This window comes from Grus americana, chromosome 4, assembly GCF_028858705.1.
Source record: "Grus americana isolate bGruAme1 chromosome 4, bGruAme1.mat, whole genome shotgun sequence".
Lineage (NCBI taxonomy): Eukaryota > Metazoa > Chordata > Aves > Gruiformes > Gruidae > Grus > Grus americana.
Window position 1 is genome coordinate 82,759,941 of NC_072855.1, and position 23,194 is coordinate 82,783,134.

The 23,194-nt window shown below is 50.4% G+C and overlaps 1 protein-coding gene across 1 annotated transcript in view; it reads left to right on the forward strand.

The window, feature by feature from the left end:
- Positions 1-2,597: 2,597 nt before the first annotated feature.
- The window catches only part of CFAP299 (cilia and flagella associated protein 299), a 58,457-nt gene continuing 37,860 nt past the window's right edge, over positions 2,598-23,194 (forward strand). The window contains 4 exon segments of the mRNA XM_054825307.1: positions 2,598-2,687; positions 2,928-3,185; positions 5,075-5,095; positions 5,097-5,203. Of these exon segments, the coding sequence (XP_054681282.1) occupies positions 2,598-2,687; positions 2,928-3,185; positions 5,075-5,095; positions 5,097-5,203 (476 nt within the window).

Sequence of the window (23,194 nt, forward strand, 5' to 3'; positions counted from 1 at the left end):
GCTGTCGGATGAAATTTGGCTGAAGAAGCAGCCTGGGCGTCTCCTCCCTCCGGGGGCCGGTGAAACCCGGGGTCTCCTACCTGCGGTGGGTGAGGATTGGGCGGCCTGAGGGGTTGCAGGTGCTTTCCCTCCTCGCTCGCCATTTCCCAAGGGGCGTGGGTGCTGCCACGCTGCACGTCGAGGGCTGCTGCTGAAACTCGGACGTTTTACTTGGGGTTTCTGGTAGTCGGGAGCAGCCCCTCGGCACGCAGCTAAGGGGCGCCAGCAGGCGCGGGAAGCTGCAGGGGGAGGCCGGTCCTGTAGTATTACGGTAATTATTAAAATGCGGTCACGCTATTGCGACGAAGAGGTCTGTGCCGTGGCAGACGGCAGCCTGCTAGCAACCTCGGCAGAGAACCTGATGCGAGTTAATCTAAGAGACGTGAGCTGACGAAGCCTTCCTGTTTCTTTCTGGCCATTATTCTGCGAGGAAATTAAATAGGTTTGCTTATCGGGAGGAGACCGAAGGCAATTAAAAATTGGGTGAATATCTCTGTTACATTTAAAAATAGCCTGTGGACAACTTGAGAGACTTGTAAGGAATAAAAGCAACTTTTTCGGCGTGTTACGTTTCTTGCATTTCAGAAGTGGTTTTGGCGTTGGCTTAGCTGTATTTACAGCTGTCGATTGCATTTAAAACTTTCTGGCCGCCGCTTTTGCAAGCGGAGCGGAGGCCACGTTGCGCTGGCCAACTGTTCCCCGAGCGGGATGAGAAGCCCAAAATCTGCAGCAGAAGCGCAGAGCCTCCTGGGGTCCTGTTCCGAAGGCAAGGGGGAGCCTCCTTGCCCTTCACCAGGGAGCGATTTACTGGGAGAAAAGATGAGACCAAAACACTTCTCTTCCTCTTTTCTGCTTGTCGGCAGCACTTAGTTTTCCACGCCGGTGGCAGCATCGCTTCTGCGGAAGCAATGGGAGCAAGAGTCCGTTCGGTATTGTGACTTCAGGGAGGGAAAACTGCTGTGACGGTCCCAGAAAAGAAGAAAGGCTCCAGCTCCGGCTTTGCAGCTCCGACTCTGATATAAACTATCCTGTCAGCCGCTGCTGTTTTATTCAAGTGTATTTATCACCTTGGCTTCAGTAGCAATGGCACTAATTGCTGCACTCTTAAACAGGTTTTTGTACTTATTTTACATAAAAGCTCTTCATATTGCCTTCAAATGTTGTTGCGCACAGAGGAAAAACCTTCTGGGAAAATCAAGGCGGTGGGGGGGATTTCCTTCTTTTTTTTTTTTTTTTTTTTTGGGTGCTGCGGGCAGGGGGGCGTGTTGGGGAAGGGGTTCTGGATTTGGGGACCATGGGGAGGTCTGGCTGCGGGAACCGAGCAGGGAGAGTAGGATTGTGGGTCAGCCGGCTGGGTGACCTTCAGTGAAGGACCGGCGGCCTCAATCGTGGAGCAGGCTGAGAGCAGGGCTGGTATAAGCCCGGCAGCGAGTGGCATGCAGGGAGCCAGGATGTATGAAGATAACGTGGATGTACGAAGTTAACCGTCCTAGGACACCAGCACGACGTCTCCGAGCTCTTTGTCGGCAAGGCTAAAAATGGCATGATGGCACAATGTGGACCGATACCTAAAATTTGCCCTTTTTTCTCTCCCATTTGCTTTCTGAGTCATCTTTTCTTGCAGGCTTTGCAGATATAAAAAGTCTCGGATATGGATTCGGCAAAGTACCGCATGGGGAGAGACACGGTGCCTCCGGAAGCTCAGCTCAAAGCACCACATTAGCAAGTGTCGGAACAAACGTGAAGTCTCCCGGGAGTGCCTGACCTTCCTTTTTGCTCTGTAAAGCTAGTGTTCTACCCTAGCCAGCTCGCTTCGCCGTGAGCTCCCCCAGGCAGGCCGGGCCGGTGGCCGCCGTGGGCTGCGCTGTTGGTGAGTTCCCCCTGTGACGGAGTAACTGCAAATGGAACTTAGCACCCCATGGGGAAAACGTTGGCTTAAACCCCGCATATTTTGAGAAGTTGGGCCTTGGCATGGCGTATCGTTTCATGGTTTGCGGCTTGTTTTCGTTCTCTTCTACCATCTCTGACTTAACGCTGTCGTGTTGTGGAGAAAAAGCTGGAAACGAAACAAAGGGGGCTCCCAAATTCCTTTCCAAACCACTGCTGCCTTCAAAGGAGGTGCAAATCCACACGCAACTGAGAAAGGGGCTGCAGGGAGCACGGCGGAGCGCACTGAGCTGCTGGCCGTGCCCCGGCTCCGCGTGGTGGGTGCATTTGTTAAAATTCTGAAATGAAAAAAAGCCCTCGCGTTCCCCCTCTCCCCACTGCATCTTGTTTTTAACCTCTACAACCCTCCCTGCAGCAGAGGTACATCGTTTTCCAAATCCCCTGAAATATTTGCTTAGGTCCTACGCTCCCGCACTGCAGCATGGCGGAGCCCATTGATACGGGCGTAGGAGCTGTCGGGCAGTCGGCTGCAGACGCCTCGCTGTTCCCTGCTTTCCCACAGAGCCCCATTATGACTTCATTTCTGCTTCTCCGAAGTGGGATGGCCAAAAAAACCCGCACTGGAACAGCGGCCAGACGTTAGGCAACCACCTGTCTTACGAAACCAGCGTATGAGGCGCAGTGCGCCCATCCTGTGGTGTCTTCCTGCGGAGGCTGCAGATGCTTGCATTGACGCGGCGCGGGGTAAGCGGGGGCGCAAGGTAAGTTGTTTTTCCCGCTTGGGTTTGCCTTTGCACGTGCGGTGGCTGCATCTGCGCAAGCGCGCTGCTCGGCATTTGCGCCTCCTTCCCAGACCTTCGGCCGCCTGCACCGGGGGCTGCGGACGAGCCGCGCGCTCTCGCGCCCAGCACGGTGCCTGGTTTGCATCGCTGCGATGAGCGGCCCCCGCAACCTTCTCCTTCCCCCCCCCCCCCCCCGTAATCCCCCCAAAAACCTAAAAGCAAAGAACCAAGCAGCTCCCACGGGACACGGGGCTGCCGCGCGCCGCTCTCGCCCCGCGCGCGCTGATTGGATGGGACGGGGCGGCTCGTGCCGCCGCAGCTGTTGCGCCATCGCTCGCGCCGCCGCCCGCCGTTTCCATAGATGCGGGCGCGCGCGGGATGGCTGCGGCTGCTTCTCCTTCCCGCTCGCTGCCGTTCCGCAGCTATGAGGAGTACCTGGAGTCGCGGGTGACGGCGCGGGACCGGCACTATCTGAAGGTCAGTGGGAGACGGGACGCCGCCCCGGGGCTCCCCGCCCGGTCCCGGCCGCCTTCGGGCAGGGAAGGCGGGGTAGCGTGCCCTGCCTCGGTTCGCCCGCGGTGGGGAAGTCCCCTCTGTGGCTCTCGGGCTTTTGCTGTGGGAGGTACCGGGCACGGCGGGAGAGGTCTGAGTGGCGGCCGGAGGTCAATACTTAGCTCCTGAAGGGAGTCAGGCACGTTGTTGGCTGGTGAAGCTTTTGGTGTCCGTTCAGTGTGAGCGTCTCACGAGTAAAACGCGCATCCTCAGGGAATAAACTGTCCTGCTTTTCCCCGTGCAAAGTTTCCTCACACGGGGGAGGTGGCGCAGGTCTTGGGTGCAGAGAAAGCTCCCAAACTGTGCTGAAGTCAGTCAGCAGCGGGGTGGCTGTGAAGCAGGGGAAGGGGCATGCAGGTGGTGTTTGTGTCTTGGTACGCCTGAGAAGTGCGGGGGGACTGGCAGAAACGGGTCTGCTCACAAGCAAGTTTCAAACTGCGGGTCTGGACCAGAAAGCCTTTCATGTGAGCAGCTGCGTGTTTTGTAGCGTTTGTTTTTGATATCCACCCGGAGAAACGAAGCGTAACAAACATCCCATCTGTCTAGAGGTGTGAGATGAGGTGAAGGCACTGGGGCTGGCTTTGCTGTGCAAAGGCAGCTTCAAGATAGCGCTGGCCCAGTTCTTAACCAAAACTGGGAAGAAGGTCTTGCTTATAAAGCGTGATTTTTAGGCTGAATCGTTCCGAGGGATGCGTCCGGTCGACCGACTCGTGTTCCGGTGATATTTGGAGGGTGCCAACTGCTGAAAGTTTGACCTCTGAAACCAATAGCGTACACTGCTCGGTGGGAAACGCTTTTGGGAAAGTGGCAAAAGGTTTTCTGTCTCGGGTTTAGAAGGCGGGTGGTATTGCTTACGGGTTTGCTCCCAGAAAGCAGCTGCCTATCCCCGTTTGGCTTTAAGAAATCTGGACTTAGTTTGGCAGCCTGCCTGCAGCGTGGGCAGAGGTGGCCCGGGAGCCCGGCTGGGGTGCTTTGCCTGTCAGGGCTTACTTTGTGGGGTGCTTTGCCTGTCGGGGCTTATCAGGTGCCCCAGCTGCGGCAGGAGGAACTCCCTCACTCCTAGCTCTGCCGCCTCCCGCCTCTGTGCTCAACTTGTTGGTGTGACTCTCCTGTGGAGATGTTAGTTTAAAGGTGGGAATTGTTTTCCAGCTGGAGGTATGTAAAGCAGTGCACCTCCTTTCCTGCAGCCTAGGTGCCGTGCAGGCAGAGGAAGGTGGGCACGAAACTGCAGTGTTTCAGCTACTGAGATTTGTGTGCTGCTGCCTGGGATGCTGTGGGGATGCCGGAGGCTATGGTAGCGTTAACCGCCCCGAGTACCCGAGCGCCTCAGGTGAGCTGGTGCTCAGAGCTCGTTCATCACTTGGCACGGCCGTAGTCGTGAGTCTTTATTACACCGGACCGGAGCGAGGCAGAGCCCGCAGGTGTTTGCAGCCCCACCTGATGAGCAGCTCCCGGCTACTCAGCACAGCTGATGTCAGGGAGGTGTTAGGCAGACCGCCTCCCTTTTCCTGAGTTACGTTCTCCGGGCGCTGAGCCTAGGAGGGTCCCGCTAGCGCCGCCCTGCCTGCGCGACCCCGCAGCCGGGAGCACCTCCGCTGGCCGTGGCGAGTCGGGACCGGCCCCCTGCGGAGAGGCGCGTAGCCGCGGCTAGGAGCGGAGGTTCGCCGCCCGCCCCGGCGGGGCGGCCCCGGACCCACGGGAGCCGCGCGCACTCCCGTCGCGCCGCCGGGTGGTGCCCTCCGCCCGCGGCGGCGGACTCGTCTCTGGTGTACCGGCGCCAGCCGGGCTCCCTGCCCGTCTTTTCCTTCCCGCAGAGCGAGGAGGTGGGGGGGGTAGCTGGTGGAGCTGGGCTTCCGCGGCTCCGGGGACGTGCCGCGGCGGGAGGAGGAGTTCGAGGCCCGCGCGGCGGCGGCGGCCGGGCTGGCGGCGGCGCCCCTCCAGAAGTAAGTGCCTGCCCGCCCGAGGCCCTCCGTGCCCTCGGGCGCACCTCGCTACGCACCTGCCCCGCAACTTTGTTAAACGCGGACCGTGTCTGCACCACGACCTGGCAGCCTCCCCTGATTTCCTTCCCCCGGTCAAACAGGTGGTGTAGCACCAGCTACCCGTCCCCAAAAGCTGAGTCCTGGCTGTCGGGGCTGCTTCGTGACTCGGGGGCTGTGCGGGATTGTGCTGTTCTTTGTTCTCGCCCTTCCCCGAGGCTCAAATACCAGCGTAAGGGAAGTGAGACAGTGACGTTTCTTAGGTTGTAAATGTGCGAGATAGACCTAAATATTGCCGCTTGGTTACAAAACTATGCGCTTTAATACTTGGATCACCCTTTGAAAGCTGTAGCCGAGAAATGTGTGTTTTCTAACACTTCAGACTTCTGGGTTTGCTGGTTCCCAGACAGGGAACGGACTGATGGAAAAGGGTTGGCGTACGAGGAGGGAAAATATCCTTTTTTTGCTGATCAGTTGTTAGGCTTTGAGGACCGAGGTTATTGAGTAAGGTAGTCTAGAGTTCCTTGCCTGTCAACAGCGATGGGTAAGCTCGATTTGGTTCCTTGCGAGCCTTTCGGTGGGTCAGGGAGACCCCGATTGCCGTGGGAGGGGTCGCTTTACGTGGGGTAGCCGAAGCAAATAACGCAAAGGTCTGCGGATAACTAGCGCTTGGGAAGAGATTTAAATGGCTCGGACTGGATGAGGGTCTCTTTGGATATTGTTACGAGGTGTCTGCTCTTTTCTGTGAACTATTTTACTGCCATTTCCAAAAGCCTTTGAGAGGAGAGCTGATTTATTTTCCAAAAGTCACCGACAAAAGAAGTTCAAGCAGCGTACGTGCAATTTTTTTAGGCTTTTTTTTGTTTTGACTTCTGCCGTCTCTGCGGCTTGCTGCGGCGTGTGTAGCTATGGCCCGCGCTTTGCACAAAAACTCAACGTCGCGCCGAGAATTCGGTGCTTTGCGATAAAAGGTTTATTGTATTTTGTGGCTGGTTCTCCCTGCTTTTTCTGTTTTTGAACCTTCTACGATCTGTTTAACCAGCCTGAAAGTCTTAGAACGTTTAGCTGTTTGCTTTTCTGGCTTCTTCTTTCCTTTGCCTCTTGGGAAAAATAAATGAGTGACCCTGGTAAATAGTGAACTTTTTTTTTTTTTTTTTGCCTTGCTACAAGAAGCTAAATAACATTATCACAATACTTATTTTGCCAACGCGGTTGGTGAATAGTAGAGCCGCTGAGCAGTCTTATTCTGCTGTGGTGCTTTTCCCTTTTTGTGCTGTAGTGCAATTATTGAATGCTTTAACGGCACGTATCGTATGCCTTTCGTAGCGTTTGCGGGCCGAGAACGCGTGCCGTGTGCTTAAGCTGTCGTCGTACTTCACGTACGATCCTGTATCAAACTTCTATTCCTTCTTTTTTTTTTATTTAAAGCAATAACTGTTCGTGTCACTATATGGAGAAATTAATTTTGCAAAACCAGAGGCTTAATTATTTCCATGAAGACAAAAAGGATTGGTTCTTATCATGTGTGTTTAGGTTTGTAACGTTCTGTGGTTCTCGTCCAGATGGACTCTGCAGCCGGACGAAGCTGTCGGTGATAGTGCTGAGGATGTGGGTAGAACAAGATCTGAACTCAAATGGCCGAGCGGTTGGTCTTGTAATGTTCTTGTAAGGTAGGTTTCTAAACCGCTGATCGCTATTAATTATTCTTTCGCTGGTTCCGTGTGTGGAGATGAGTGAAAATGAGCTAAAGCCAGAGCTCTCGGTGCAGTTGTCCGTCTCCTTGATGTCTCAAGCGGGTATCCTGTCCTACTGTCCTTTTTTGTTCGGTTATTCTTTGTTTAGTTTCCCATTAGTTTGCAGGTGGATGTGTCAGGCCTGACTCATGGGGTTAAGTGGCCTATTTTAACCTTGTTTTGTTGAGCAGGTGATCCAAAAGTCTGCATCAGGAGTTGCTGCTGTCACGGCTTCTGAATTGTCTGCTGGCAAAATTATATCTGTGGTTTTCTCTGAGCAGAAAAAAATTTCCTCGAGTTGGACTCGGCTGCACGCGTTTCAGAAACCGTCACTGTTAATTTTGACTGCCCGGATTATTTTTGCGTACGAGAGCAAACTCCTTAGGCAGGTGCCTTCAGGATTTCTGCTCCGGTGCTCCTCCCCGTCCCCCACCTACTGCCATGACCTGCTGCTGTCCCACGCAAAAGGATTGACAGGGCTACTTCCGCACCGTAACAATCTTCCCAATCAAAGAAAAACAAATGTCTTTGAAGTCAAAGTTGCGATATGTGGCTCGGGAGGTTCATAGGGAGAGGGGTTACTTGGATCAAAACACAGGAGTTAGCCCTAAGTGACTCGTCGCGTTCTCTTTTGGAAACAAACTTGTGTTTAATGTTTTGGAAATATCCGCACCTGGCTGATACTCGTAGCCGTGGGGTTCCCACAGCCGGAGTGCTTCCCACGTGCAGCATTGTTACAAACACGCTAAGCCGTAAGGAATGGTGTACGCCTTTGGTATTGCACAAAACCATCGTCGAGTTCCGGTTGCCAAAAAGTCCTAAAATAAACCGATAGCCGTAATATGTGTCGCCTCTGCTGCACGTCGGCTCCGTGGCATGCCGCCGGGTATTACGCGTACCAGCTGCGTTTGCTGTAGGCTTCTACAATTGCCATTTTATTTTTAGCGTTCGCCTGTCAGCGGTCAGAAACACTTAATTTACGCAGGCCGTATTAGTCGGCAACCTTTTACCGCCGCAAGTGTTTTCACAGAAACCTGTGATTTAGTGCAATGTAAAGCCTTACGCAAAGATTAGTAACTGGGTGACGTCCTCTTAGCTGCCACAAAATTCTGCCGAGCGTAGTTCCTGCGGAGCAGCGATAAATAGGCGAGACGGAACTCAGTAGATGATTTAGAGCAGCGGTAAAGGTGAGCACAAAGAAGGTGGTCGCTCTGAGAATGCTTCCCCGTTTATGTATGCTTAAGCGTAATGACCGCGATTTGCTCGAGAACTAAGTCGTCGCCTTCGTACGTAGGAAGGCTCCTCTTGACTAATACTTCAAAAATCGGTTTCCGAGTAGCCGCGTATTACGCCGCATTGCAAGGCTTCTTCCGATTGCGAGGGCCGATATTTTCCCTCCAATGTCTGGAATGGTAGGGTGGCTTTCTTCTGAATCGTTACCTCCGCCTTCTGAAGGCCTCTCGCTTAGTTAAATAACGTTATCAGTTAAGACCCGTACTTAGTAGGCTTGGTAGGATTTCCTTTACAAATGCTAAAAATAACTTGAGTACGTGTTGCAGAAAATGGATTTGTGCGGGCCGGAGGCAGTGCGTTTATTTCTCTTCTCTTTGTGAAGCGGTCTTAAACTTTTCTGATCTTGGCATCACATCTGAAGTCAAGTGAAAATCGATAGGGGAAGGTTAATAGAAGTAAGACTAGTTCCTTCACAATACTTCGCACTTTTCCACAAAAAAGGGGCGCCGTCGGAGAGTCGCGTGGGGGCTTCCCGGTAAGAACGAAGAAACGCGATAATGAACAGCGGCGAACCGCAGACTTGGTGAGGCGGATAGAGGCACGACGCGCCGTCTGTTCCTTGCGATGCGAATGTACGCGTGTTTCTTTGGGATCTGAAATGAAGGGGCTTGAGCCCGGGGTTGTGTTTTATTTTCTTTAACAGAAGCAAAATGGAAATAAAGAGGGTTGGTTTTTTTTTTGGTATTAGATCATCTGTAAATAAGTGCGAGATCGTTTATTCTTTCCGTTGTGCAGAGCGACAGAGGGGAGTACCTCAAAAGCGTCCCGTATCTTGCATAGCATTGATGTTTACGAGCAGCTGTGTTTCTTCAGCTGAGCGTGCACAAAATAAATAAAATCCTGGCTGACCTCGGGACGGGAAACAACTCGCTATCGGTTGTCTCAGCTGGAAATACCGTATCGCCTTACGGTGCTTTAAGCTCATCTTCTGCTCGAACGATCCGAGGCAGCAGCGGTTTGTAACTGCTTTTGTATTTCAAAGCCGGGATCCGAGCCGCGTGGACTTAGCGAACGCCTATACGACGCTTATACCTGTATTTTACTGTGGGATTACTGTGGCCTCTGCTTACCAGGGAACTACTTTCCCATGCATTTGAAGCGACTTCTGAATGCCACGCGAGTATTTCCTACCCACCAGATGTAGTACTAAGCAACACCACTAACCCCGTAAATCGCTTCCATTTCAATTCCTGCTCTGCTGCTGCCCGTGTTGAACGGGTGTCTTTGGTAGTGCCCCGGTCACTGGCACGGTTTCTGTAGCCATGAGTTGTCCCTGCCCCCTGTGCAGGGAGTTGCTAAAGGCTGCAGTCAAAAGAGCGGTGACCGAAACGGGGGTGTGACTGGGGTGGGTGTGTGTGTGTGTGTGTGTGTGTGTGTGTGTTTAGGATAGGGATCTTACTACCTTTTTCTGCTTCTGGGTCTTGGTGCCTTACCGGACGTAACCAGGAGAGGTCTCCCTCTACTTAAGAATCACGGCCCTTGCGCTCTCTTTTGATTGCTTAGTGGTATGAGTAGGCTATGATAAGGGAAAAAACACCCCAAAGAACTGGAACCACCCTTGTTAAGGCTTTCCTCTGGAGGAAAGGCTGCTACTTCGTTCAGAGTATCAGGGCCGTATCACTTGGGCAGGTGTTAGAAATGCTGCGTAGGCGCCGCTGTACGGGGATGTTTACGGCCATGTCCCAGAAATGCGAGAATCGTGTCCGGCTCCGAGCTGCTCTGGAATGGAGCGCTCGGTCTTTGTCCTCTGAAATCGGTCCATTTAACGCGTACAATAACCAGTGGATTTTTGGGGGTTTTTTTTGGCCTAGGAGGAGCACGAGGGCGACCGGTAAGCCCATCGGTCGTGATGCGTGCCTGAGAAGGGGAGGGCATACGGCATCGCTCGTAGGGGCTGCTTTTCTGTGACTTAAGACGGCCGCGCTGGCCTTGGAAGCAGGGACGGGAACCCAGAAATATTCCTCCTGCGCGAATGCGGGTGGGAGCGGAGCAGCTGCTGGCGAAGCTGGGCTTTGCTCCTGACTGGTAGAAAACCTAGATTGAAGTTTCACCGGTTAGGGGAGGGAACGAAGCCCTGGTGCCGGCCGTTCTGGGAGCGTGTGTTAAGGCGCTGTCAGATGTTACCATCTTCGCTTTTGTCTTTTGCGTAACGTGATTTGGGGGGTACCGTACGGACCGCTCCCTTATCGGAGGCAGCAGAAGATTAAGCAGAAGAGGGAGCTCATTTCTAGGCTCGTGGCAGTTGCGGAGCGGTTGGTTTTCAAACGTTCCCTCGGTGTGCTGCCGAACGCGGTTAACTTTACCCTGCCTCTCTTTGGTGCTAGATCCTTTTGTGCTCCTCCTCCTCCTCCGATCCTTTACCTGGGAGGCGTTGGCTCAGAAGGGCTTTCATCTGCTGGACGTGTCTTTATGTGTACATATCTTTCTCTTAGAAAAGCAATCGGGTCTAAGTAAAATGTATGCCTTTTATAAACCGTATGGAAAACAGGTATTTTGGTACGTGGGTCAGTAGTAGGTCTTTGGCTGCCCTCTCTTTAACGTGCTCTTAAGCAGGCCGCTAAAACGACACGTTAGCGGCAATGTTCCCTCCCTCGCTTTTTTTTTTTTGAAGTATTGCTTTAGAGTTTTGGTACTGTAAGTGATCCCACTGAAATATAATGGAAAGAATTAAACTTGAGGACTCGACGCTTAACGGTAGCCAATTCTTTTTAATGTATTGCAGTGATACGAGGTGCGGGGAACGCCAAATCCCGAGGCAGCTGTACGTCTATAACGTTAAGTGCAACATCTCGAAAACAAAATCGTTGGTTAGGGTTTGTCACACGTGTGCGTGCGTACGGTCTAAAGGCTTTTCTTGTGTTCAGAAAGAAAAAAAGAAATCTGCCGAAAGCAGCCCTTCGTTCGGTATCTAGGATTTGAACTTGCGGTCTGATTCTTCCTTCGAATCTTCTCCCTGGTTCTTGTGCCTGCACCGGGTTCCGAACTGAGTGGAGGCCTCACGGACTCTGCTGTGACTGCAGGGAAGGCTTTCGACAGTTAAATGATAACCTATGGCTTGACGTTTCTTTGCGAGTACTTTTTTGTATGAATCAAGTTGTGGCTGAGTATTACGTGGATACTCCTTCAGCGGGAGGGTGTAGGAAGGGGTGAATCTGTTTCCTCTTGAAGGAGGAATGTAAGAAGCGACCTTCTTTTAATATACCTAAGGATCTTGGAGGAAAGCGGCGTGATTTTAGTCCCTGCTTTTCCCATTTTGGCTCAAAAATTAATTGCTGCTTTGGCACAGACTGTTCCTTGCCTAAGGAGAGAAGGGGGAAAGGTACAGCCTGTATTAGCGAGCGCATCAAAAAACTGCTTCAGTGGAAGGATGTGGGGAGCGTGGGATGCTCTTGGTTTGCTGGGTGGGCCGCTGTCTTACGGTCAAGGTTAGATCGAGGGATAGCCGCTTTAGAGCCTTGCGGCTTGTTAGGTAACATTAAAAATGCGGAGTGAACCTACTCATTCCTAGACTGAAATGCCGAAAGGCGCTGAGGGCAGCTGGGCGCCCGGTTTCCGGTGAATTAACCTGCTAACTTTCTCCGAGGCTTTGAAGAACCGAGTCCCTGCGGATGCGGCGGAGCCGCTCCGGTTTTGTCCCCCGCCCAATCTCCCCCAGAGCTATTACTAAGCTCCGATAGAATTTTTTTGTGTGATGTTATGGAAAAAGTACGGTTAATTATGTTTCATGTCAACGTGCCTCTGCGCTCGTAGCACTTGCGAGGACTAGCGGCCAGGCGGCTTGAGTCGTGCGGTTGACGGTCTGCTTTTTGGCTCAACCAGAATGAGTAAGAATTGGACAATGTGCAAGAAAAATCCACGGCAGGAATATCTTAGAGCTTTTCTTCTCTTCCCCCTGTTAAGAAGCTCATGATGTGTAGATAATGTTTAGATTGATATTAGTGTTGGAAGGCTTCTCTGAGCTGAATTTTTTGCAGCTTGCACGTCTTTCGGTAATTCAAGATTGGGTAAACGGAGCGAACTGGAGCAGCTTTGAGAATGTTTCATGGTAGCCCTTCTGGCACAGCAAAATAGGTTTTTTTGGACATCTTCCTGTTCTCCCTGTGTTTATTTGCTCCTTCTCCACACCCTCCCTTGGAGTTTTTTAAACCGGTGCCTTAGCGGGAAGGGGCGGGATGATCCACTCTTGACCTGAAACCTAATAGCGGGCTTGAGACAGGGTTTCTCCCCTCTCTCTATTATTATTGCTTGTTTTGCTGTTAAAATAGCAGCGTGTTTTTCTCAACAATTCGGCGTCGAGTGGAGCTTTGTCAAACTGCTGAAGAAAGGAGACAAATGCAAGTTCCGCTCTCCTTGCAAGAGTGACTCGTTGACAGTCTCCTGCTGACGATACGGACATCTGGTAGCTCTTTCCGCTTCTGTCATGATTTGAAACTCCCGAGATCCGGCCATGGAAAGGAGCGGGCTTGAGAATTGCTTCTCGCCCGCAAAGCGATGTTTTGCGGGAAATGCTAGGAGATGAGTTAGTCGATCATGTTTTAGATTTGTACTAGATGGCGGCATCAGCGCTAGGTGCTGATAATCCCGGACTCTTTCCCTCCTGATACTTAAAACGCTTTTGCATTTCCTGTTACATCTTGCCACTAGGCCTGCCTCTCGGTTAGCGTTTTTCCATGTTCTTAGCAACTCGGTCTGTCTGTAGAAAAAAAAAAATTCCTTCGCTTACCTCCAGTCTTAGCTTTTGTGCCAGTAGCAACTCAAAATCTGTAAACGGTCGTGTAACCTTAATGCCGCTTTTTCCTTTTCGTGTGTTTTCTGCTAAGGAAAGAAATAATTGCTGACGCTTTATTGACTGTCCTTATTTTGGTTTAGTTAGCCTCAGGTTGAGTGGGATAGGGCACGCATCCGTAAGCTGCTCGGGGGTTCCACGGGCATGAATAGACAAATTAGCTCCGGCCGTTCTTTCTGGGCTTTCCTCAAACCTGCGATGCTTACCTACTCGAATGAGAAAGATCTAGAAGGCATTCTGAGACCGTAGAGATCAGTTTGGTGACCGTTTTCTTTCTGCTTCCCCTCGTGTGCCTGACACCGTAGGAAATCGGTGTGCTGAGCGTCGTCGTCTTCGGCATAAGCCTTTTGAGCAGATAAAGCAGAAACTTCCTTTCCGGAGGGTGGGCCTAGGAGATGTTTGGGTCCTCACGAGGAATAAAAGGATGAATTTCTATTTCCCTCGACAGACTTCCGCTTGCGTACAAGTCGTACGAAGTCGGATGCGTTGAGAAACGTAAATGAAATTTCCTAAACCCGGCGGGGAAACAAAAACACGTACGCAGATATGTTTGGCCGAAGATGTAGCGTTAAGGCGTGCGTACTAATGCCGAGCGCGCGAATGCTGAAAGTTTTGGGTTGCTTAGTGCCGTGGTCCTTCAGAAGTCAGGCGGCGAGGCCGAAGGAAGGAGAGAAGCCTCGATGGCTGCAGCCGAGGACCGTATGTTGTCTGTTACAAATTGTTCAGTTCGGAACTGGGAAGACTGGAAGAACGAGTTTTCTCCATCTTTCTGTCTATCACTGGGGAGAATTTTAGAGTGGGCTTGCAGTAAGCTCTTGATTTTGTGATTTTTTTTTTTTTGGTTAATTTTTTTTTTTCTGGCGTGGCGTTTGGTTGATTGTTTGGTTTATTTTATTTTTAAGTGGTACGGTTACAGGAACAAGTTGATGGGTCACGTGATTTCCAACTGACATTTCAAAGAAATAGGCGTACGTATATGCTTTCTAGCAAACCGAAAGATGATGTGGAAAGAATAAGTAAGGATTTCCAGCCTTGACAATACGGACTGTGGCACAGGCTTCTGAAAAAGCTAAGTAGCTGAACAGATGCCTAATGCAAATTTTGACTGTGTTGGGTTTGCTGTGCTCTGAAATACCTGAATAGTTACAGAATTCAGTACGTTAGTTTCTAAAAGGCAAATGGTAATAGTTGTCTGCGTACCCGAGATTTAGCCGTGTGCGAGGTTCTCCGAAGCGAGCGTCTGGATTCTGAACTTTAAGCTTAGATCCTCTGTAATGCTCTTGCAGGGCATTTGCTGCTGTTTGGGCGCTAGCTGAACGGTGATAACGGCCGTCGGCTTCCTCGCGAGTCGAGGGAGAGGTCTCGGCGGCGGGGCGTTTATTGTAGCTGGGTTCTTCCTCCTTAGGCGTTCCCGTGCCCCGACTGAATCTTGCCTAGTCACGTTGCTTTCAGTTGTCTTGTCGCTGCTGCTGTTGTTGTTGTTCTCTTTGAAGCCAGGCGAGGACTGTGTTAGGGTTTTTGTCTGGTGTGGTGTTAAAAGCCCGAGAACTCAGCGTGCCCTTTTCCATGAAGACGGGAGGTAATTGAGGGATTTAAGTCTTTGGGGTTTAGGGAATAAATCTGGCGTTTCCAAACGCTTTAAACTTTTTTTTTTGGAATCACGTCGCAAAAGATTGCTGTAGACAAGCCATGTTCCCTGCTACCTTTTTTGCTAAAGGTGGGAAGCTGCCTGTAGCATTAATGCTCCGCTTCTCTTCTAGTGCGACAACTTACATTGCAAAACATTTCTAACTTATTTCTTTTGTGTTCGTAATATTTTTTTTAGTCATGGTATTTGCAGGCTAAAATTGTACTTTTTTTGAATTACAGTTCAGCTTGGTAACTGGAAAGCAACGAGGCGTGAATGTCCCCGTTACATCAGGATAATAAATTTGTAAATAGCCGAGTTGCACGTTCTTTGGACTCCTAGGGATGTGGTACCCAGCGGCCGGTGAGTTCTTTGTTTTAGGTTGGCTTTGAAATAACTGTCTAAAAGTTGTATGAAAACAAAAAAACCCAAACAAACAGAACTGACTTGGAAGTAGTTGCAACAGACCGGACTGTGTATCATAACAGAGATGTCTCTGCTGAATGCTAATAGTCCGTTTGAAGCTTAGCGTTTCATCTGTGAAGGTAGGATTTTACTTTTTTTTTTTTTTTTTTTTTTTTCTCCTCACCATAGACATCTGTTGATATTTTTCCGCGTTGATTGTCCTTTGGCCTTTTATTATCCGGTCGCAAAGTTTCGTGAGGTGGTTCTGTAGCTTCTTGTTAGGGTTTCAAACTCACTGCTACGGTGGATAACTTCTGATCGTCATCAAGCTTTTTTCTCTTAATTGTTCTTTCCTTTTTCCCTAGGTTTAACAGCACACCTCTGGCCGGCGGTCTACTGTTGTCCCTTGGTTCAAAAAATAGAAATTAGAGGACAGAAGTAAACGATAGATTTTTGAAACGTTTATCCTAGAAAGGGCCTTTGATTGTACTCCGCTCTTAGTTTGCTTCCTTAGAAGCCTTCAGTGATGAGCTTCCAAAAATCCAAGCGGACCGTGTCGTTCAGAACTCTGAGGTTTGTAAGGCAGGATTCCCCTCGCAGAAGCTGCTTTGGTTCCTTTCGAATAGACCCTATTTGCGCGCTCGTTCGCACGCTCTTTACTTGAGTCTGTACCGATCTGACTCTTAGGTAGAGATGTTTGCCTGCTTTTCTGTGGTGTGGCACCTGGCTGTAAACGCTGGCTTTCTGTCACCTTTACAGCAAGGTCCGCTCAGTTAGTACAGTTTTGAAAAGCACTTGTCACGTGCTTTACTTGTGTAGCAGGTTTTCAAAACCTGAGGAAGTGCTTGTTAGCCTGAAATTTCGAGTGCTACTTAGCCTAGAGGAGGTGCCTCTTTATATTTAATTTTGTCTTGTTGATATTCGGTGAGAGCGGTTTCTTAATAGCAGCCGTGTACGTTGTGGAGCGACGGGCATCCGTCTTCAGGCTTTTCGCGAAGCGTCTTCCTAGAGGTAACTTGTACAGATACCCGTCACGCTCGGACTTCGCTATGCTTTCTGCCGCGATGTGGAGTCAGGGACGCTGGCGAGAAGTCTTTTCTGTAGCTCGGTGTTTGCGTGCCCTGAATTCCGTTGCGCGTAGGTATCTTGAAGCATTTTTCCTTCTCTTTCTCGGCTCTTGACGGTATTTCTTTGCAAGCGGTAGATAATCTCATGAGCTACGCATAATGACTAAGGAAGGTCCTATGCAAAAGTCAGGGCGAGATAGTCTCGTTGTGGCTAACTTATGTGAAAGCCTGCTCGTGGATCTAATGTTTCGGTGTTGGGAAACCCCGTCTATTCCCATTTATGATGGCTGCCTCTTGAGAGATATGTCAATCCGCGTACGTATTGTTAAACGCTATCTGCTGTCCACGAGAAGTCACGTGAATTTCACGTACTGCTTGGAATTCTGTGATGTTGCTTCTGTTCCGCTGTGATCGAAACAGCTGCGTTGGAAACATTTGCCTGAGGGAACTAGTCGGTGACTAGCTAGCTGGAGTAGCTCCCTTTTTTGTTTTTCTTTCTTTTTTTCTCCCCCCTCCCCCAAAGACCTGAAATCTAGCTTTGAGTCCCAAAAATTACAATATGAACGGACCACGCGCGGTGCCGGCTGTCTTTCCCGGTGGTCTGGGAGCTCAGAGTTAACGCGCTGGTATTAATAATGAAATATTTCCTTTCAAACAGCAGGAGTATTGTTGTGGCGGTTGGTTAACGTAGATTATTCGTGTATATTGACAGCGCGGCGAGCTCATAATTTATGCTATGTAATCAAGTATTTCAGGAGCTTCCTGAGTACATATCTTCATATGAAGCGCCATGAGAAGGTTTTGGAGTGTTTTTACACGTACGGTTAATTTGCACGGTAACCTCAGACTTAGAAACTTAGTACTTAAGCTTTTACGTGTCTTTACTCTGCAGCAGGCATCAGAAAGACCTGCTTTGCGGTTGACCTTTTTGCTAAGGAGAAATCTACTGCTCCGCTTACCGGCGATAACCCACCTTTGGAACGCGCTCGACAGCGAGGAGAAGTTACGGGAGCTTGGGGAATATTTGGAAACGCTTTGGGATCGGGGAATTGTCAGTACTACCGGCAGCTAGAGAGGACCCGGACTCGGTCGAAGCCCCTCGCGGCGTGCTGGCTTGAAGCGGCTGCAAAATTGGCTTGTTTTGTTATCTGAGGACTTCTTCAGTACGGGCAGAATCATCTGAAGTCGGGCACGTGAAGCCGGTGAGCGGAAGCTTTAATTGTAGTAGTCGGTAGGCGCTGGAAACAAGCAGCATCGCGAAGTCCAATCCATGCATTCCGTGGAGTCCAAGAGTAGTCAGTAATGAAGCGATTGAGCTTATGGCACCCATCGTTAGAAGCTGCTGCTATCCGGCCTCCGTGAAGGAAGAGTAAATATTCCGGTTTTCAGAAATGATACTTTAAGGGAGAGGCAGAGAATTGCAGTAGAGCGAGCGTTTAACAGAGGAACGTGTTTAATTGGACACAGAATAAATAATAAAACACCTGGAAAATCAGGGTAACGTGGTTTTGGCAAAGGACCCGGACCTGTTAGAGCGAGTCCGGAGGAGGCCGCAAAGACGACGAGAGGGCTGGAGCACCTCTCTTAGGAAGACAGGCTGAGAGAGTTGGGGTTGTTGAGCCTGGAGAACAGAAGGCTCCGGGGAGACCTCGTAGCAGCCGAAAGGGGCCTACAGGAAAGCTGGAGGGGGACTGTTCACGAGGGCAGGGAGTGACAGGACGAGGGGGAATGGCCTCAAGCCGAAGGAGGGTAGATTTAGATTAGATATTAGGAAGAAATTCTTTACTTTGGGGGCGGTGAGGCACTGGCACAGGTTCTCCGGGGAAGCTGTGGATGCCCCGTCCTGGCGGGGTTTGAGGCCGGGTCGGACGGGGCTTTGGGCAACCTGGTCTCGCGGAGGCCGTCCCTGCCTGTGGCAGGGGGGTGGACCTAGATGTAAGGCTGTCCCTTCCGACCCAAACGGTTCTGCGATTCTGCGACAAGTTGCGTTTCCTTAATCTCTTGCCGCTCTTCGAACGCGTTACTGTGAGGGAAGGAAGAGAAATGGTCTGACAGAGCGCGCTTAAACTTTCCGGATGCCTTTGACGGTAATTCTCCCCTGGGTTAGTAAAGTAAGCGACTGTCTCGGTATGCGTTAAACCAGCTTAAAAAACCCCCGGAGCGTAAGAATCGTTCATCTTGGCAAAAGATAAACGGCACGGTGGCTCGGTCCCTCTTCTTCGGATTGATGTTATTTATGCGTCTTAATTGCTGTGAAGGTTAAAATACTTCTGAGGGATTTAACTAGACTATGTGGATCTGACTGGTGAAATTCAGCGCTGAAAAATGCTAAGTTGCGGGCAGCGGCCGAAATATTTCTCAAGTCCCGAAAGGAAAAGAAAAGGAGAAGGATAGTAATGTTAAAGATAGCTTCAATTGCCACGCGTATCCCTCAGCCCTTGCCGAAGGAGCGAGTTGTCGGTAGATGCGCTGGATGGCGTGATCCTCTGTATCGTGTGAGGTCTGGGTAGTTTTTATAGATTTAAGTTCCTTAATAGGCCGTCCGGGCGCTGACCGAAATCAAGAAATGACGCGCTGTTGTCGCACCGACGACAGGAGTAAAAAGACATCGTTTGGGAGAGTCGTCGTGCTGTTAAGACGATGATTTTGCATATTGCGGAGTAACGTGATGGGCCATACGTTACGTGGCCTTCAAAGGAGTAAGTTCTAGGTTGTTGATTAAAAGTAACTATGATGAGAATAACAATAATCAAAAGTTACAACCTTTGTTTGTAAAGCGAGTTGGTTTTGCTACCCTGTGTCGAAGTTAACCTTAAAGCCTCTAGGGCGCAGTTGGGTCTAAAGAGCGCGTGCGGAACGGCGTTAAGTCTTTTGTATGAAGGGAAGGGTAACTGTCTGTAGCAGCTAACTTAGAGTTGTTGTAGTACATGTATATGAAGAGATTGGATCACAGTTTGGAAGTAAACGAACAATAATCGTGTGCGCTCCGGCCGGGGAAATAAGAAGAGAAACCCGGTAAACGTAAGGGCGAGAGCGACTGTAAAAGTGAAGAGCTCGCTTGGACGTACGTGATACCGTATTTCGTGATCCCTCTTAGCACGTCGGGCCGAACGCTCGTCAGTGTTTCCGATGCGGGTGTCCTCGCAGTTACGTGGCCTTGCGTGCTATCCGGAGCGAACTGAACTGAGGGAGGTCGGGTCTGCCTTTTGTTACGAGGACGTATCACGCATTGCAGGCGTCTAGTGAAACCTTACGGCTGGACGAGTTTCCGATTTTCTGATGAATGCGAGCTTGTGATTTATTGTTAGCGGCTATTTCTACAGCACCGCTAGACGCGTCAGGAGATTTCCGTTGGGAGCTCCGATTCCGTCCGAATCGGTGTTAATAAAGCAGGCTGCTAGTGTGCGAGTGCTTTTTTTTTTTTTACTTCTTTTTTTCTTTTCTTTTTCCTCCGAGTTGTCACTGGGCTGTGGAAGCGGTTAAGAAAGTCGTTTCTTGGAAATGTGTTCTTGAGTGTCTTTGACCATTATTGCCCGAGTAATCGTGTTGGGAACGAATGCGTTTGCTCGGACTTGGCACCGGGATTCTGTGGTTTTTCTCTCTGCCGATTTGTTTTTGTAATCTCTTCCTATTTTCTCTGCCGTTTCCCAAAGCGTTTGCTTTCGTGGCTGCCGCTATTCGTTGTCCTTTTTCACTTAGGTGCTCGTGGTTAACGTGCTTTCCTAGTTGATCGCTTTGGGTTTGCCTCTTGTGAAGCCCCTAACAGAGGAAATAGGGTACGCTATAAATTTAACGGCGTTCTTAGTCGCTTTGTCCTGCTGATTGTATTTTGGCAACGGCGTAAGGAAGTGCACGGCGATAGGTTGTTTTCGCGTCCGTCCCCGTGCGCGGGGGAAGCGCGCGCCCGTGAACGTGCCCTTTTGCTTACCGTACTTTGTAATGAGTGACGTAGGCGGTTCGAGTCCGAAAAGATTGTTCCCATCGAACGACTCTTAATTTTTGCATGTATGACCCAGTTTATTGAAGGGAAAGCCCTTTGAAGGGCTGTTGCAGGTTTAGAAGTAACACTACATTTAGCAGTGACGTTGCGGCGGAGGAAGATGCGAGAGAGACGGGCGCCTTACTGGATTTGTGTTCCGTTTGGCGCTGTGATGGTTGAAGACGCTTCTTGTGCAATTTGGCTGCTGTTTATGGCGTTCTAGTCTCACAAGCGTTAGAGTATCTCTCGTTTTGGATCATTTCATCTGGATTTTTCTTCAGGGCCTATGTGAAGTTCTGCGTGGATCCATTTGCGGATGAACAACCCATAGCTGCTCGCCGTATACCTGCGGGAAAGTGAGAGAAGCACGGCGTGTTTCATTTCACGCTCTGGGTCGCGGGTTAACCGAACGGAAGAGCGATAGGTAAAGGTCTTCGTTTTGTGCCGCTGAAGGAGTAAAATGGGATGCCGGGAGTTTGTTCTCGAGTATCTTCCCGCACAGGCTGTTGGCAAGAGCGTTTTCTCCCTCCGTTGGGGAGCTGGCGCTAGGTCTGCTGCGATGCCAGCCTCCGATACCGGTCAGCAAAGTTGACGGAGCACGACAAAATCGGCCGTACCGTTCCTCAGGGGCGCGCTGGGGTTTCGTAAGCGAACCGAGATGCCGACGGGATGTGCGGAGCTTGGGATCTCTGTTATATACGGCCAGATGCTAAAGCGTGTTCTTCTTATTTCCTTCTGTACTTTACCTTTAGTAAAGGCCTTTAGGGCACGCTCAAATTTCACTAAATTCAGTCCCTGTGCTTGGTGTCGATAGGAGAAAAGTTTGGCAGAAATGGGGCGGTATTTTAGAAGAAATGCCTTTAAAGCCAGCGCGTAGTTTTCCTCTCGACGCGTTCTTTCGGATTACGTGTCTGTGGGCAGCGGCACAGGCCGTCTCCCTGAACGTACGAAGAAGCAGGACTGCATTTCTCGTCGTTTTTCTGGGAACGTCTTGCTGCTGATGCGCTTCTTAATTTTGTTTTCCTTGCGCGTGGATTGTTTTCATTGTAGCTTCTGTATCGAACCGCGAATCGTTTTGGGCTACGCAATAACATCCTATTACGATGCGGCAAGAGGTTTTTGAACTGCCCCGGCTCCCTTCCCCTGGCGAGGGCTCGTGAGAAAACGTCCTGTTGTTGTTAGCCATTTAAGAAAAATACCAGCTGCTATCAAGCTGCTTTTCTCCCCTTAGTCACTGTAGCCAAATGGCGTGAACTGTAACGTCGCTCCCCGGGCTATTCGTGCTTAATTGGTAACACCCTTGTTCATAAACAGCTCAGGAGTAAAGGAAATGTTTTTAAACAGCGTAATACGTAACACGGCCACATGCGATTAAAATTCAGTACGTTATCTCTTTTGGTATTTGATTACTGCAGGCGCACAACAGCCGCTGATCAGGGACGTGCTGTTGGCAACGTAGTGATTAATTGAAGCTATTCTATTTGTACACCTGCACTCACGAAAGATCCTGCGCCTCCGTAGAGGATGCCAGAGAGAAGAATCAAGGAAAAGGCTCCGAGCGAGCCGACGTCGTCGTAAATTAATCGCTCGCTTGGGGCAAATATTGCGGAAGGGTACGAGTGGTTCTTAGAACAACTCGATTGTTACCCCAAGGCTGTGGGTGTGGAAGGTATTTAAAGGATGTTTACAGAGAAACATCCACAGCAGCGGAGGTTGATTCGGCTCTGCTGAACTCGAGGGGCTGTTTTGATTGCGGTGATCAGGCAGCTCTTAATGAAGAGAGAGCAGAAGTGTTGCGCGTGGCATTAACGTTGATCGTTTGCCAACGGTCTCGCCGACCGGCCCGTGGAAGTTCTCCTGTCAGCTCTGTCGTGGAGACGCGCTAAAGCCACAGCGATACCCTGCGTGCGGAAGAGGCCGGTCCTCCTCCTGGCCGGCGTGGTCGGAAGTCGCGTCGATGCCGAGGCGCCGCAGTTGACGAATTGTCGGGAGCGAGCGGCGCGAGTCCTCTGCTGCGCGCAGCGGTTCGCGGAGGTGGCGTTGGCCGTGATTACCTGGTTTGAACGCTGTGCTCTTTTAAGAGCTGTGACGCGATGCTTTGGGCGGGAGCTGCGTTGTGCCCTCGGTACCGTGGAACGGGTGTGGTGGTGTATTTTGAGGCACTGCTCCAGCAGCTGTAGACTTGTTATTTATTTATTTATTGTTCTGGAAAGGTTAAGGACGTGGTAGGATGCGGGAGATAATTTATGGGATTTGAGGTAACTTGCTGCATTTTTGTCGGATGCGTAACTAGCGTAATGGACGGCTTTGGTAGAAGGAGACGTTCCGTGGCAGCATACTGGTTTCTGTAGACACAAAGCGAGATACTGTACGTGTGCCACACTACAGCGTTAGACTTCAGGCCTTGTAAGTACTCGGGCAGACTTCGGCGCTTAAGAGTTGATTTAGTGCTTAAATTAAGCCTGCATCTGAGAAGGAGCAGTCGTTGCATGCTGAGTTGCTGTTTTTAGAGAGAAGAGGATCTTGTCTGACAAGACAGAGATGCCACTGTTTAGCCGCCACGTTTTGCATCGACGGCCGCGAAAATCTACGGCTGCGGTTACTGGAGCAGCGGTCGTTCGTGGCTTTGATGCTTTCGATTGAGGGGGTGGCGATGATACGGTGCTATCCGCTGTCGGCCAAATGCCCGTGAGTGGGTTAGATCTAGGAAGCGGCGTAGAGGATGAGCGGGTCTTTGGAAGATGCTGTTTACGAGAGCCGCCGCGAGGCATTTGTTACCGGCTTCCGCGCAAAGGAGGAAAACGGTGCGACTGGTTGTGCGGATATCTGGCTTTTGCTTAAAACTTCGAACGGTCGTTGTGTTTCCTCGTGGGACTTTGAGTATCTTTGTGTACCTTTTGACCTGTGGGTGTTTGTGGTGGTGGTTTCTTTTGTTTTGTTTTGTTAAAACACAGCAAGTTTGCCACGTTAAAGGTTAAAGATATTTTAACAAAAGTTGGAGAGAGTTGCCTAATTTTGCAATTGGGGTATCGAAGCTGTATGTTGTCAATGTAGAAGAACGAAGG